The 13587-nt window shown below is 35.6% G+C and overlaps 1 protein-coding gene across 1 annotated transcript in view; it reads right to left on the reverse strand.

Moving 5' to 3' along the window:
• LOC103782428 (dynein heavy chain 5, axonemal-like) overlaps positions 1 to 13587 on the reverse strand; it is a gene marked incomplete at its 3' end in the record, with an annotated part of 50085 nt that overhangs the window by 4293 nt on the left and 32205 nt on the right. Inside the window, exons 18-31 of the mRNA XM_008950197.1 lie at positions 13213 to 13369; positions 12460 to 12702; positions 11432 to 11622; positions 11250 to 11349; positions 9739 to 9875; positions 8033 to 8231; positions 6631 to 6866; positions 5529 to 5747; positions 4748 to 4810; positions 3520 to 3758; positions 2493 to 2733; positions 1815 to 2014; positions 864 to 1017; positions 53 to 216 (exon numbers count right to left, since the gene is read on the reverse strand). Coding sequence (XP_008948445.1) covers positions 53 to 216; positions 864 to 1017; positions 1815 to 2014; positions 2493 to 2733; positions 3520 to 3758; positions 4748 to 4810; positions 5529 to 5747; positions 6631 to 6866; positions 8033 to 8231; positions 9739 to 9875; positions 11250 to 11349; positions 11432 to 11622; positions 12460 to 12702; positions 13213 to 13369 — 2543 coding nt within the window. The remainder of the gene's footprint in view (positions 1 to 52; positions 217 to 863; positions 1018 to 1814; positions 2015 to 2492; positions 2734 to 3519; positions 3759 to 4747; positions 4811 to 5528; positions 5748 to 6630; positions 6867 to 8032; positions 8232 to 9738; positions 9876 to 11249; positions 11350 to 11431; positions 11623 to 12459; positions 12703 to 13212; positions 13370 to 13587) is intronic.

Below are 13587 nucleotides of genomic sequence, written 5' to 3' on the forward strand. Positions count from 1 at the left end.
TTATATAATCCACAACCATCTTCCCCAGACTGTGGTCTTGTAGTAATCTTACCCTGTGAGTGATTTCTGACAGATTTCAAGCTGTTCTAGTAAATGTGGTAGTAACTGTCCCATGATTTCATCTCCAATGCAGCACTGAACAACATTAGGCGTTTCATGAGCTCGGGTCATGATCTTCACCCAGGATTTATCAATGTTAGAGAAACGCTTTGCTTCCTGTTGAAACGTGATAATGAATGTGGAAGGGAAGAAATGGAGGAAGAAAGAGAGAAGAGGGAAAAGGCACTTGCTTGAAGAATTGGAACACAGTAATTTCACCAGTAATCTTCTCACTAGTAATCCTGTGTCCAGTTTAAGATTTTTCACAAATCTGCTTACAGAACACAGCTTGACTGTCAAGCCTGCTATCTACTTTCTCTTTCAAACATTCTTACAGGAAAAGACAGAAAATTCATTATGCCGGTACTGAACACTTAAAATTTGAAGATTTGTTTCCAAAATAGTTAAAGTTAATTTTTAATTTGAAAAGCTATGTAGTAAAGTTTATAATTGGGATTCCTAGGTACTACAAGGTTAGTCTAATTAGGTAGGTACTACTAGGGTAGTCTAATTAGGCTGGGCTACTTCTAGGTACAACACTTAAACATATATTTGTTAACAATTTTGCAATCTAGAAATAGAAAGATCAACCAGCTCACACAATTTTATTGTTCTTTCTAACACAGTACTCCTGTCACCATTGTTGACCTAAGTTTTATTGAGTACAAAAAAAAAGAAATTTATGTTACTGCACCAATTATGACATCAGAGCTCTATTTTATTTTTTAAATGTAGAAAAGCAAACTGAAAAAATGTCTGAAAACCTTTGGAAGCTGCTTTGCTATGTCACCGCCAACAAAAACAGCTTCTAAATAAATCCACAAATTCTGCACAGTCATCCAGTTCTCAATGATGTCAGTTGTGTTGGAAAGATAGTGCACCCATTTCTGAATCTGTGCCTTGAAGGGTGTGTTGTATCTAAAAAAAAAAAAGATGCTTTATTTCAAGAAGGAAACAAATCTTTTGAAGACAGCACATTACTCATAAGGATGAGGCATAATTATGCTGCTTCTATCTTTGTCAAGGGAAAATATAAAAATCTATTCTTGACTCAATTCAGCTAGTTTGCAACCAAATCAGCTCCAACTTGTTTTGTACACATGGTACATAGCACAGCTCTGATCCAACAGAAGCTGAATTGCAGCAAGACTTCAAATTCACTCTAAGGTAAAGAGGTTTCAAAAAGGGGGTATGCAACACCTTGAAAGCTGCAAGACTCCCAGAGGTCTTTATCAACTGAACTCTTGCTTTTGAACATCTGCCTGATGATCAGGTTCTGTGTTCCCTATTTTATCTCCAGACTTGGGCATGTGAAACCAGATAAACTGAAACTCATTTTAACTGGGATAATCGGCACCTTTGGCAAAAGACAGTGACCTTTCCCAGTGGGAGAGCAGCAGTGCCCTGTAATGCCCGTAGTACGCCTTCCACGAGCAGGCGGAGTTCCCCTTTTTGTTTGTCACCACTTTCTTGCACCAATGAAAACTGTCCAGTTGATTATTCAGGGAGTCTGAACTGCATCCACATGCTTTCAAAAGAACTTATTGGAGGGGTACAGACAGTAAGAACAAGCCCATAAACAGTTCAATGACAAGCAAGCTCTTAGTTTTTATCTAGATGTTGATTTTTCTTCTTCTCTCGGAAAGACAGATTTGTTCAATAACACAAAGCCTCTTGCTGATATTTTTATCGATACCCCTGCCTTTTCCTCTTACCTGTTATTCATGAGAGAGCCAAGAATCATCAAGCTGTCCTCCATAGTAGCAATTGTTTCTGATGTGCTGTCACCTCTTAAAAGAAGTTCCCCACGGGTTTTGAAGTTTGTGAAGACAAATGTTTTGTTGTCCCATTCAGCTATCACTTGTTTCAACTTCTGCTCAATGTCTCTCTCCTTCACAGCACTTATGCAAATATCCTTTTAAATAAACAGGATGTTAAAACAAGCAATGAATGGTTCGAGTTGCTGGTATAAAAACCTAACTCATATTTCCTTTAATCCTAGTAAGCCTGATGAGCAACTATTTATCAGGTGGAAACCTCTACAGACATACAAACACCATAACTAATAATCTATACACCGCATCATGCTGTGGCCAGCTTTGGGGGGAATAAAAGAAGGCAGCGATTACTTTTAATACACTTTCCATTACATTTCACATGTTGCAAAGCAAGGCACCCTTAGAAATTAACTCCTGGGCCAAGCTGCATGAGTTGGAAAAATTAACTGACATCACAATATAACAGTGTCATTATTTTATACCAAAAGCTGAAGTGCTAGTCCACTTCTCTGTTCTTCCTTTAGAAATACTGTTTTCCTTCTTACTACTGCCATTCCTATACTTTTTGAGCAGATGGTTTTGTTTCATGTATCCATTTCTCTTCCTTCACAATACCTCTATTTCCTCTTTATATTTTAATAGTGGAGCTTCCATTATATTCCTCAGTTTGAATGTTTCACTTTCCACATCAAAGCTGTGTTCAGTGAGATCTGTAATGCGCTTCCAGTGCCGAGGCATCATTGCTTTGCTCAGCATACGCTCAAGCAATGGGCAACATTCACTGAAGTCCTCAATGGTCTTCTTTAGGTCAAAAAAGGCCTGCCACTCCTTTACACCACGAGGAAGCTTACAGCATCTACATGGAAATAATGCAACTCTTCAAACAGTTTCTTTCTGTTACCCGTTTAACCACAATATATGGTTTTAACAGCAGACCACATAACTTCCAAATTCAGTTTACCTGCATTTTGAAGATTCTGTATGTGAGAAAATCTGTTTCCAGTCTATTTCACTACCTGATAGCTGAGCAGGCTCCCCTGAAGGAGTGTAGCTGCAAAATTCTCATACACTTTGTCCACGCGATGTTCAAAAACAACTGAACATCTTTACACCTTAATTTCATCTTTTGGTGAGGTTCATGATACATACTGCTCTGTGCTCTAGGAAAAAAACCCTGTTCCTCAGAGTCTGAAGATTTACATTTGATTCCTGGTTTCATGAAAAGTTCAGCTTCTGTGCATGCACTAAGTCTCATTTTGTAAGAAAACTATTATTCACTTACTTGCCTTAGACATCTAAGGTGACTCTATCTCTCGAGAGTAACAATACTACAATAAACAAATGAAATTTCCCTTCTTGAGAAAAATAAATAGCAACTTTAACATATATTCCAATGTCATTTAAAAAAAAAGTTAACCAGGAAGCTCTCTAAGGAACGATAATCCTCAGCATTTAGAGAATCAGTCTAAACCATCTCTCTTATTTTATGAAGTTGATAACAGATATATTTTTCAATTAAAACTCACATTTTTCATGTTTTAATGAACAAATACATGCTCAGATATTATTATTGATGTTAATTATAATGATATGTAAGAAGAAAAGTATTTTAAGTATCTTTAACACAGCAGAATTTTCTTACCTGTTCTGAAACTCTAGAAGTTCATTGTTAATTTTTCCAATGTCTAATTCTGACCAAAGAATATCATAGTAGCCACTGACTGTGTGAATGACATTGTTATATAGGTTATAGAGTTTCTGTAACAGATTCAGTTGCTTCTTTATTTCAAGCAGCTGAGGATACTGAGTAACAGGCAAACCAAAAAGAACTTCCCCACCAGTACAGGTAATATATTTCCGGAAAAGGTTATCAAATCGAGTCTGAGAAAGAAAAATAAAAAGATAATATTAAGAAAGATCAAATAACAAAACATCCAAGATCTGGCATTATGCTTAGAGTTGCTTTAGCAATTTAATTCTAGTAACTACTAGAAAGATACACGAGAAGTACTAACAACTGACACTGTCATCAGTTTCGTCAGCAATTTTCATGAGAAAAGTAACTTCTAGTTAGCTGGGGGTCACATCTTTGGACAGGGAGGCCATTGACTCTACGTGGTACAGCCATAAAACAGTAAATGTGAATCTTGCACTTGAAAGAGTTAGAGCATGATGTCCAAAGCAAAGAAAGGTGGATGTAGCAAATTCTACCCCTCCAAGTATGCTGTGCAATTCTTTAATGGAAGTGTTAAAGTAAGAATTACAGCTTTTTAAGCAGCAATGACAGACAAAATTTCATTGCCGGTTGCAATATAGCTGAGAGAGGATAGTAGGAAGCCAAATGAATAGCATTATAGGAAAGAAAAACCTGTAGAAATCATTAAAAGGATAGAAATTAATTATGGCACAAAGAAATATTTCAATAGGAAAAATCAGTCAGTTTAAACAGTCCTTTAATACTATCAAAAAAAATTTTAAAAACAAAAAAAAAGGAGGAGGGGGAGAAGATTGGACAGAATTATATTTCTGAGAAAAAGACACAGTAATGAACACAAGAACAGCCTATAACTAAATACAAACTTTAGAGCAGGCTCTCATCAGGATACTTGAATCTAGTAATTATTACTCATTATCTATGCAGCCTCTCTCTTAGCTTCAAAAAAAAAATAAAAACTGATTTTAAGCAGTATTCCTTGAAAATCCACAGAAATTATAACAAATTAGCTTTCAGTAAGTTAAAATAGACTTTGCCCAATCAGTAACCCTATGTATCAACGAAAATTAGTTCAAATACTCTGCTTCATTCTCAAAGCCTTCTGGTGTTAGTCTACCTGCAATAGTATTAAGCAATGTCTCAGAATTAACAGTACCTGAAACATAGTAAGCCTGTCACTGGCTTCCTGAGGCTCTAAACCAACCACCATTGGCCCATTCTGAAAAAAAAAAAAAGTAATACAAAAAAATTAAATAGTGAATTATGAGAGTTAAAATAGCCACAACTTATTTCTAATCACCATTTTCTAAATGCTAAACTCAAGCATTTTTGCAGCTGCAGGATTCCATTCCTACATCAGATAACTGAGCCAAGAGATCACAGTTACCCACTAGAACAAGCACTTCATATATTTCATTTAAAGAACAAAGAAGTCAATTAGTTGTCTTTTTAAGACAGAATTTTTCATAATAGTGTAAAAGCTAGGCAATCGTAGCTCCTTTTTCAATTAAAAATCAGCATTTCTTTGAAGATTATACAAGATTGGTTCAGCTTGACTCATTTTTATTCTGCTGAGAAAGAATATAGGAACTTAAGTCATTTCTACTTATATCCAATGTCAAAAAACATTTCTTACATTCTAATGATTTCTAATTAATCCAAATCCTCACATTTGCTCATGCTAACTAGCTGTTTATCATGAACCCTGAATGTCTCAAGTCTTAATCTTTATGAGATGATTACCAGCATTACATCCTTTAGTCATATATGAAAATTAACCAAACCTTGCCCTTCACTGAAACTCACATACCACATTAATAAGAATAAATTTATTCTTCAGACAGTAAAAGTATATTAATTAGTCAACCCCACAATCTTTCTGTGCTCCTTCTGTTCCTCAAAACTTCCGCTACTGTAATGACACTGGAAACACTTGCCTGATTGTAATCTTTATAGAACTGTGCACAATCTTCAGTAAAACTCTTCACAGTGCTCACAAGCTCTTCTCTGAAGTTTGGCTGCAAAGCAATGAGCTCATCCTGCACTTCATTCGCACGGGCTAGCAGTTTTTCCCAAGTGTAGTGCAAAGTGTCCACCTTCTCTGTCTCTTCCTTGGCTACAAGCAGATCATATTTGTTTAACATAGCATAGGATTCCTGTTCAGAAGGTTGAATCAAGACACACAAAATGGTGAGTGAAGTTAATTTTAAACACATATACATAGGCTAACATTTCAAATTTATAAGAAAAGAGAACAATTTCTTAGAAAAATATGTTCTTTTTTGCATAAGAATTACTACAGCACAGCAAGCGAATACCAGGCTGGAAGAAATATCAAAGTGAAAAAATAGCTAGTTATCCTTAACTCCTTACCTTTCACATAGCATTCTGCTTTCTGATAGATTATTTGCCCTAATGAAATCTGCCTCTCTAAAAATTATTTCTGGTTGAAGTACTGCAGCAGTCTACAGGTTTCAATTTCATTTTAATGAGAATATTTTTCTGATCCATGTCTTCAATTATCTGCTATCGCCCAAAGCCCCTACATTTTCAGATGCTCAATTAATTTATTCTAGTAAGTCAACTCCTCTAAGGAATTCAATTGTTTATGTTTATTTCAAGCCATGACACAGTGGGTAAAGCAATCACTCTCACACATTCTCATATAACCTGCCTAACATGAGCTTTCTTCTCTTCCGTAGTTTAAGCTAAAGAAAAATAAAAAGGGGAAAATCAATGTTTTTCATATGCAGACGTCTTCCACAAAGTAGCAAAAGCTTTCTTGCATTAAATATCTGTATTCTCATCCTCCTCTTACCTAAATCACTCAATTTCTGCACTATTGACTAAACCAGCTCTCAACTCAGCAAGTTTATATTTGTCCAAAATGGAGTTCTGTGCAAAAAAGGTTTATAAGAACACCCAATATTTAAGCACATATTAAATCATACCTCTTCAAAGTGCACAGTTAAGCTTTAACCCAGAAAATAATTGCTCTTTAGAGACAGTACCCAGACACCCAACATTTCTGTTAACTACCTCAATGGGTCCAACTTGAGAGTCTATGGAGATCTGTAGCTCTCTGATCTCTTTCAAAGCTGACATGGCTCTTCTTATATCATCCAGGTCCTTGATAGGGCGATTGAGCTTCTTGCCAGTTTCCTCTATGAAAGTGAAAATTGCTTCCATCTCCGTTTGGTACTTCTTATTACAATGATACCCCAACAAAGTCACCCAGGCTTTGGTTTCTGCTCTCAGTGCTAGTTTCAGATCAGCTAAAAATATTGAAGAAAGAACAGATATTTAGATATTGTACGTATTTTTTAGGATGGATTTTTAATCTTTTTTTCAGTATGTGTTCTCTTCACTCCCCATTCTGGTTTTTCAGTCTAACCATCCATGTACAGAGAAGATGAAATCACACTGACACCTTAAAGTGGTTTATAGAATTGCTTGTAATTCAGGTTTGCTTTCCTCCTAATCTTCTCAAAATATATAATGAGGCTGGACTTCATACTTGTCATCTTGTTCATATATCATTATACACATTTCTGTCCTACACATCACTAACAAATTGGTTAATATCACCATCCAAGTCTAAAATATTTTCAAATAGTAATCTTCAAAAAAAAAATAAAATGGGGAAAAGTACAAGTCTGATTACGGAAGCTGAAGAATCAGAAAAAGCAGATAGCTTTATCTGACATTTAATGAAACCAATGGTCCATCAACCATTTAATATTTATAAGCTTTATTTACACCATCAGTGGAACCAAGTGACAAACATGTAGAGAGAAAACAGAAGTCTCACTTAGCTGCTGCCCAGTTTTGCAACAATCCAGTCCACTTGTCCAAAGCTCTGCCATTACATTAAAATTTCTTCCTCAGGTTTCTCAACAGAAGAGTCAAAAATCAATACCAACACAGGCATCACATAAAATCCTAGCCAGATATAACTTCAACCCTGTTACCTATTCATTCTCTGTGCAGATTTCACTTGTGCATTTTCTCCTTCACACATGGCCTCTTCCCATGTTCAGCTCTCATACCTGATGGCCTTTTGATTTATTAAATATCAGAACTATCTCACCTAAACTGAGATTCAACAGACAGTTTGGTTCTCTAGGTTTTTTTTTCTCCTTATAATATAATCAAAGACATTTTGCTGACACCCTTTCTTAATGGAGAAAGCACGCTCCTTTCTCAGAGTTGACATGCACTGTAAAATCAGTTTCATGCATTTCTTACAGTCCACTGTACTTCACAACTGTCCTTTCTTTTACACTGGTATAAAATGCTTATGCAAAAACTATTTAGGTGATGTGGAAACTGAGCTACAAAAAAAGTAAAGATTTCATCCACCCAAAACTAAGCACCATCTGTCTCCTACATGAGTCAGAAAGGATAGGTCTCTAGAGAGAAGTGGAAAGTTGAACTCTACCAGTGTACAGTGCAACAGCTCCCACGCGGATGTATTCAGGCTCAGAATTGATCTTCAGCTCCAACTCTTGGAAATGCAGAATTTCAGATTCAAAAGAGAGTAATGGGTTTCCCATCACTAATTTACCAATAGTTTCCTCCTTGTCCCTCTGCCATATATGGTGGTAACAACTAAAACTCTCCAAAGCTGCAAGAACTTCCTGAAACACATTAGAAGTTCAAAGACTCTCAGCATTATGCATATAGCATACATATAATTTCTTAGCATCTGCTCATCAGAATACATTTGAAACTCCATAGTGGAGTAGGTTGCACCATATTCCTAAACAGAAAGCTGCTGGTAAATTTATGCTAAACTAAGTTTCATTAGCAATCACAAGCCTTGCCAGGAACTGTATGTCAATCACATCCAGTTTGTCAAATCAGTCACAGTATTTTCCAACTAAGTGATTCTTCAGTCAATAAAATACAAGGAATCAGTGGGAAGTAACACAGAAACTACTCCTCTAAGACTGGGATGCAGTATTTGTCCTTCTCTATCACTTAATGGACTAGCAACTGAAACCTGAACTCTAGGGCCCAACATAACAACAGCAGTGACTCAATTAATTCTCAAATAATGAAGTTATGAGACTTTTTTTTTTTTTTTTACAGGTATGATGTTGGTGATGTTAACATTAAATTCTACACAAAATTCAGGTATCTTTGATTTGAGTATCTTTTAAGGAGAGTGCAGAAAAATTACTTTCCTGGTTCTCAGGAGCTCAGGAAGATGTCAGACAAAGTTACGTCACCATCACTTCAGCTAATTAAACAGGTAAATGAGACGTGACTGCTATGAGAGATAATCCACATTATGACTTAAAATAAACATAGTACTTGCAGGCTTTTAAACCTGGCTAAATGAGAAAAGTTTCCAATTACAAAATACTGAGTATCAAAATACCAAGATAACTCTACACCACTATCAGCTGCAATTTAGTCTTCAGTACAAGCCTGCATATCATTGTACTAGTTATGCTTCAACACCACTGAAGTTATAAGGCTTTGAGCCAAAAACTTCCACCTAGCAAGACTCCATTGTAGGGTTGGATGGCCCTAGGAGGAACTAATGCAGAGTTTCCCAAAGAAATACCAGTTCAATACCTATAGTTTACTAGAGAGTGAATAGAATAAGAAAAGGGCAAAGAAAATACGCATATCCCTTAAGCTATCTCCTAACTTCCAGTAGCAAATCCCACACAGCACTTTATAAATGCCAAGCTGACAGCCAGTTTTCTTCCAAAAACCTTCATGTACTTTTCATAACAGGCAGTCAGTTAGAGTTTCTATCCAAACAGAACTGTATTTAACACACTGGTACAATTACCACCAGCCCCATACTAAACACACGCAACTCAATTACATCTAGAGATTTTTTTAAATGACATTTTACCAATTGGAAATATGTTTTTTATCAAACCTGTTTTTCTTTATGTAATATTCAAAACCTCAAATTTCTGAGCAGAGTACACTTAACCCATGGTACACTTTCAAAGCATATTTGCAAATTTGCAGCCACAGGTTTTCCATTCACCACCCTATACTTTTTCATTCCTATGTTTAATTACTGCTTTAAATGTCTACTCTTATTGCCCAAGGATGTTAAAAGTAATACATTAATATCCCTTGGATAGTGATATTAAATTAATATCTTGATTGTCTTACCCTTTTTGTAGAATTAATAGCAGTGCTGAGTAAAGATACTAATTTAATAATTTCTTTGTTCTCCGAAACACTCTTGAAGTAGTTCTGACTTTGCACTGGATCAGACAAGCTGAGTGATGCTGCATCTGACACACTATCTATAAAGGCAGATTCAGATAAAAAGGCAGTTTTAAGACAGACATACTGTTTAGGCCAAGCAAATTCCTATAGACAAAAACTAATGTCCTTTTTTTCCAATAAACATGCATTTTAAATGTTCTTATTAATCAAAAAGGCAAGCAGAAGTCTAGGTGGACAATATAATTGGCACAAATTCATAAACTCCATTTTATAACACTTGTTTCATCTAACTACTCTTGTCAAATTTAGAATAAATTCCACTCCAAACTTTCAAATATAATCTTTCTTTTTCTCTCACCCCTCCCCAAGGTTTATCCTGTACAATTAACCTAAGTGGTTTATTGATATGTCAGCACCAAGCAAATCCATAAATATTTTTATTTGCTGAAATAAAGTGGATTAAACAACAACTGACAATTTAAAATACAAATTAACATTCAATCCAAAAAAATGACCATAGCCAGTCCTCAAAAGGAAAGGAAGATAAAAGGAAGGTCCATTAGTTAACAAATACCCTAAGACTGAACTCACTGTCATTTCTTATTTCATCTCAGGCAAAAGAAATTCTTAGTTTTAAAAGAACATTTTCTTTTCTTAACTAGTTCAAGTTTAACTTTCCTACTTTTTAGGTGTATATGAGGGAGCTAACCTAGAAAGACTAAATATATTTTTGAAACACCTGAAGTATAAAGTAGAAAATTAATTTGGCATTTCAGACAAGAAAAAAAATGAGTACTCAAAGATACCATCTTAAATTTTCTTGAATTAATGCCTTCAATAACTTAATTCCATGTCTAATCATAAAACTGATTAAGTTAAAATCCTTTTTGAAATTTATTCAATCGTCTACACAATCCTTTCTCCACCAATACTGCAACTTATATAGACACATCTAATTAATACCAGGTTTGACGTTCAGCTTACCCTTCTTAAAGGAATTTCAGCACAACTGTTAAGATGGCATTTGAACGTGCCAAGTTACAAACCACACTAGCAAATCATGAAAGATCTTTGTTGTGGTGATAGTGGCTATAATTGTTTTCCAAACTCATTCACAATTTCTACTATTCTGCCCAAGCTGGCACCCTAGCAGCTTTTCACATGTTGCAGATGTAACCCAAGGCAGTACAACTCTGAGAGGCACAAAAATAAATTCCCCTTACTCAAATCTGCACAAAGACAAGTATCTTCAGGCAAGCCTGGTTTCTAATCACAAAGAGAGGTTCTGGCATTATTATTATATCCTATTCATTCTCTGAGGTAGTCTAAAATCTATGAAGCCTGCATCCTGCCACTTTTGATGCCTTTTGTATTTAATATTCTTTAACACATGCTGTATAAATCACATCTACCTAACACGCAAATTGAGTCACATCAGAATTTATCATTACCATGAATGTTTTTCTTTCCAATCTCTTTTATTCCATCATCAGAATCATTGTCTCTGCTCTCACACCGCAACACAGCTGCTTTCCTTTCTAACATTTTCTTCTGGGGAAGAAATAAAATTTCATTTTCTATTTCCAGTAGTTTTGAAACATTAGTTTTAAGTAAGGGTGTTAAAAACACAAACCTTGGATATTCTCTCCTCACTCCACTGTCCAACTCCTTTCATTACTTTCACAATGCCGTCTACAGCTTTATTAAGTGTCTGCTGTACCTCATCCAAAGAGGGTGTCATGATGATGTTAGGGATAGATAGGTTAATATTAGTCCTAATTATAGGATGAGCACTCTTTTTCTGCTTAGAAGCATTGTGATTTTCTAAATGAAAGGGGGGGGAAAAAAAAAAAAAAAGAGTGGTTCACATGTTTTTCCAAGATGTTAGACTAGACATTGTAATGATATAAACCAATATATGTGTATATATATATCCCAGTGTGGAGTACTGAGAGTAATTTCTTAAGGGAAAAAAAGATTCCTGAGTAATTTACAAGATCTATTGGTAAAGTCTATAGCAACACAAGTGAAGCTAAGTGTCATGCTTTCTCTCTCCATGAAGCTCCTCTTAAAATTGTTCTGTGCAGCTAAACTCTGTCTAGCAGAAAATTTTGTTATCTGTCTTGTTCTCCCAGTCAACATACTAAACTGGGCACAAAGCCACCTTGGAATCTCATAATACCGTATGCCTTACATGCTATAGAGATATAGCATGTCTTGATTTTTGTTTCTTAAAAGTATGTAAGAAGAAAACATTTCAAAAGAGTGTTCCATCATAATGTATAGAAAGATCTGAGGGCAATTAGTCAGAAAAAGAGAATACACTTCTTTCTCTATTTTTTTTTTCATATAGTTTTATGTAAAAGCCAAGGTCAAACAGGTAACCACTTATCAACTCCAGCTCTAAATATCTGGCTTCAGAACAGTACAGTTGGTCCTAAGAGAATCATCATCATAATGACACAACCCTACTGTCACAGGAAAAAAAACCTCCTTTGTAAATACAACATATTATCAACTGTGGTTTAACAACACAGCTTTTTCAAACTCCCTTGTTTCCCCTCTTTTACATATGTGGCTCTTTTTTATATAGTTCTGGGATACTACATTTATATATTTCTTTTTATAGGCTAAGAAAGCACAGTACTGCAAAACTGCCACCTAAGAAGCTGATCAGGGAAGATGTGTGGATGCGCTTGCGTATGGTCTCCAGAGTGTTCCGAGTGACTTTCAAAAGGGCATCAACATTACACTGATTGAAGTAAGAAAGTAGTTCATTAGCTTCTTCCTCTAACACTTCTAAATCCATTCTCTTCCTCTTTGCTGGAGGAGATAGTCCAGCCCTTATCTCACTGGAATTGTGGGAGGAAGTCAAGCTTTTTGATCTTCTTTCCTCTTCTGTTGCTAAAAATCATAAATCTAGTTAGTTAAATTTACTTATGACACTTGAAAACACAATAAAGCAACACCTCCACAGGTGTCTGAAACACAGCTAAATTTTACAGAAGTGCAGATTATACTCATTTGTAACCTGTACCTCAATGTAACAGTCCTTTTACTCCAATTCACCTTCTCTACTCAGTACAAACTGATATGATTATCACCAAAATTTAGATATTACTTCTGTAATTCTCTCTCGAGGAAGTCCTACAATTAACTGAAGCCTCTAAGCAGCCACTTCTATGGCATTAACATTTAAATATGCAAGTTATACTGATAATACCGACCTATTTCGGAGATGATAGATGATTTTTTGATGATCTGTTATACAGGCAAATACAAACAAAAATCTTCAGATACTAGGTAGTGATTGACACTTGAGTCAGTTAAGCTGATTCCCAACACATCCCCCCAACACGTACTATTGGCATGCAAAAGAAACATAAGCACAGAGCTGCAATACCGTCTACTTACCTGTATTTTTCTCCCTTAATTCACCAGCGGGCACAACTGACTGTTCTTTTTGGACCTGTACCTCAGTGTCCAGTAACATGTTAATCAGCTCATTAGCTGCATCTTCCACCAGTGAGCTTTTTAAATGTAAAATCCGAGAACCTTTTATACAGAGCTCCTGTTATCAAACCAAAACAAACATATTTTCTTATCTTCCTGCTTCTCATGTCTACTTCATGGTCACAGCAGCCTTTAGCAACACAAATGTCAAGGCCTCAGATTGGTGGAAAACAAGATCAACACATGACATTCTTTTTAAATTGCTTTGTTCCAAACTATTTCCTGTTGGATTCTTTGTTGTGCCAAACAAGACATCCTAAATGCTTTCAAAATTGC

The sequence above is a fragment of the Merops nubicus genome, unplaced genomic scaffold, assembly GCF_000691845.1.
Source record: "Merops nubicus isolate BGI_N331 unplaced genomic scaffold, ASM69184v1 scaffold132, whole genome shotgun sequence".
Lineage (NCBI taxonomy): Eukaryota > Metazoa > Chordata > Aves > Coraciiformes > Meropidae > Merops > Merops nubicus.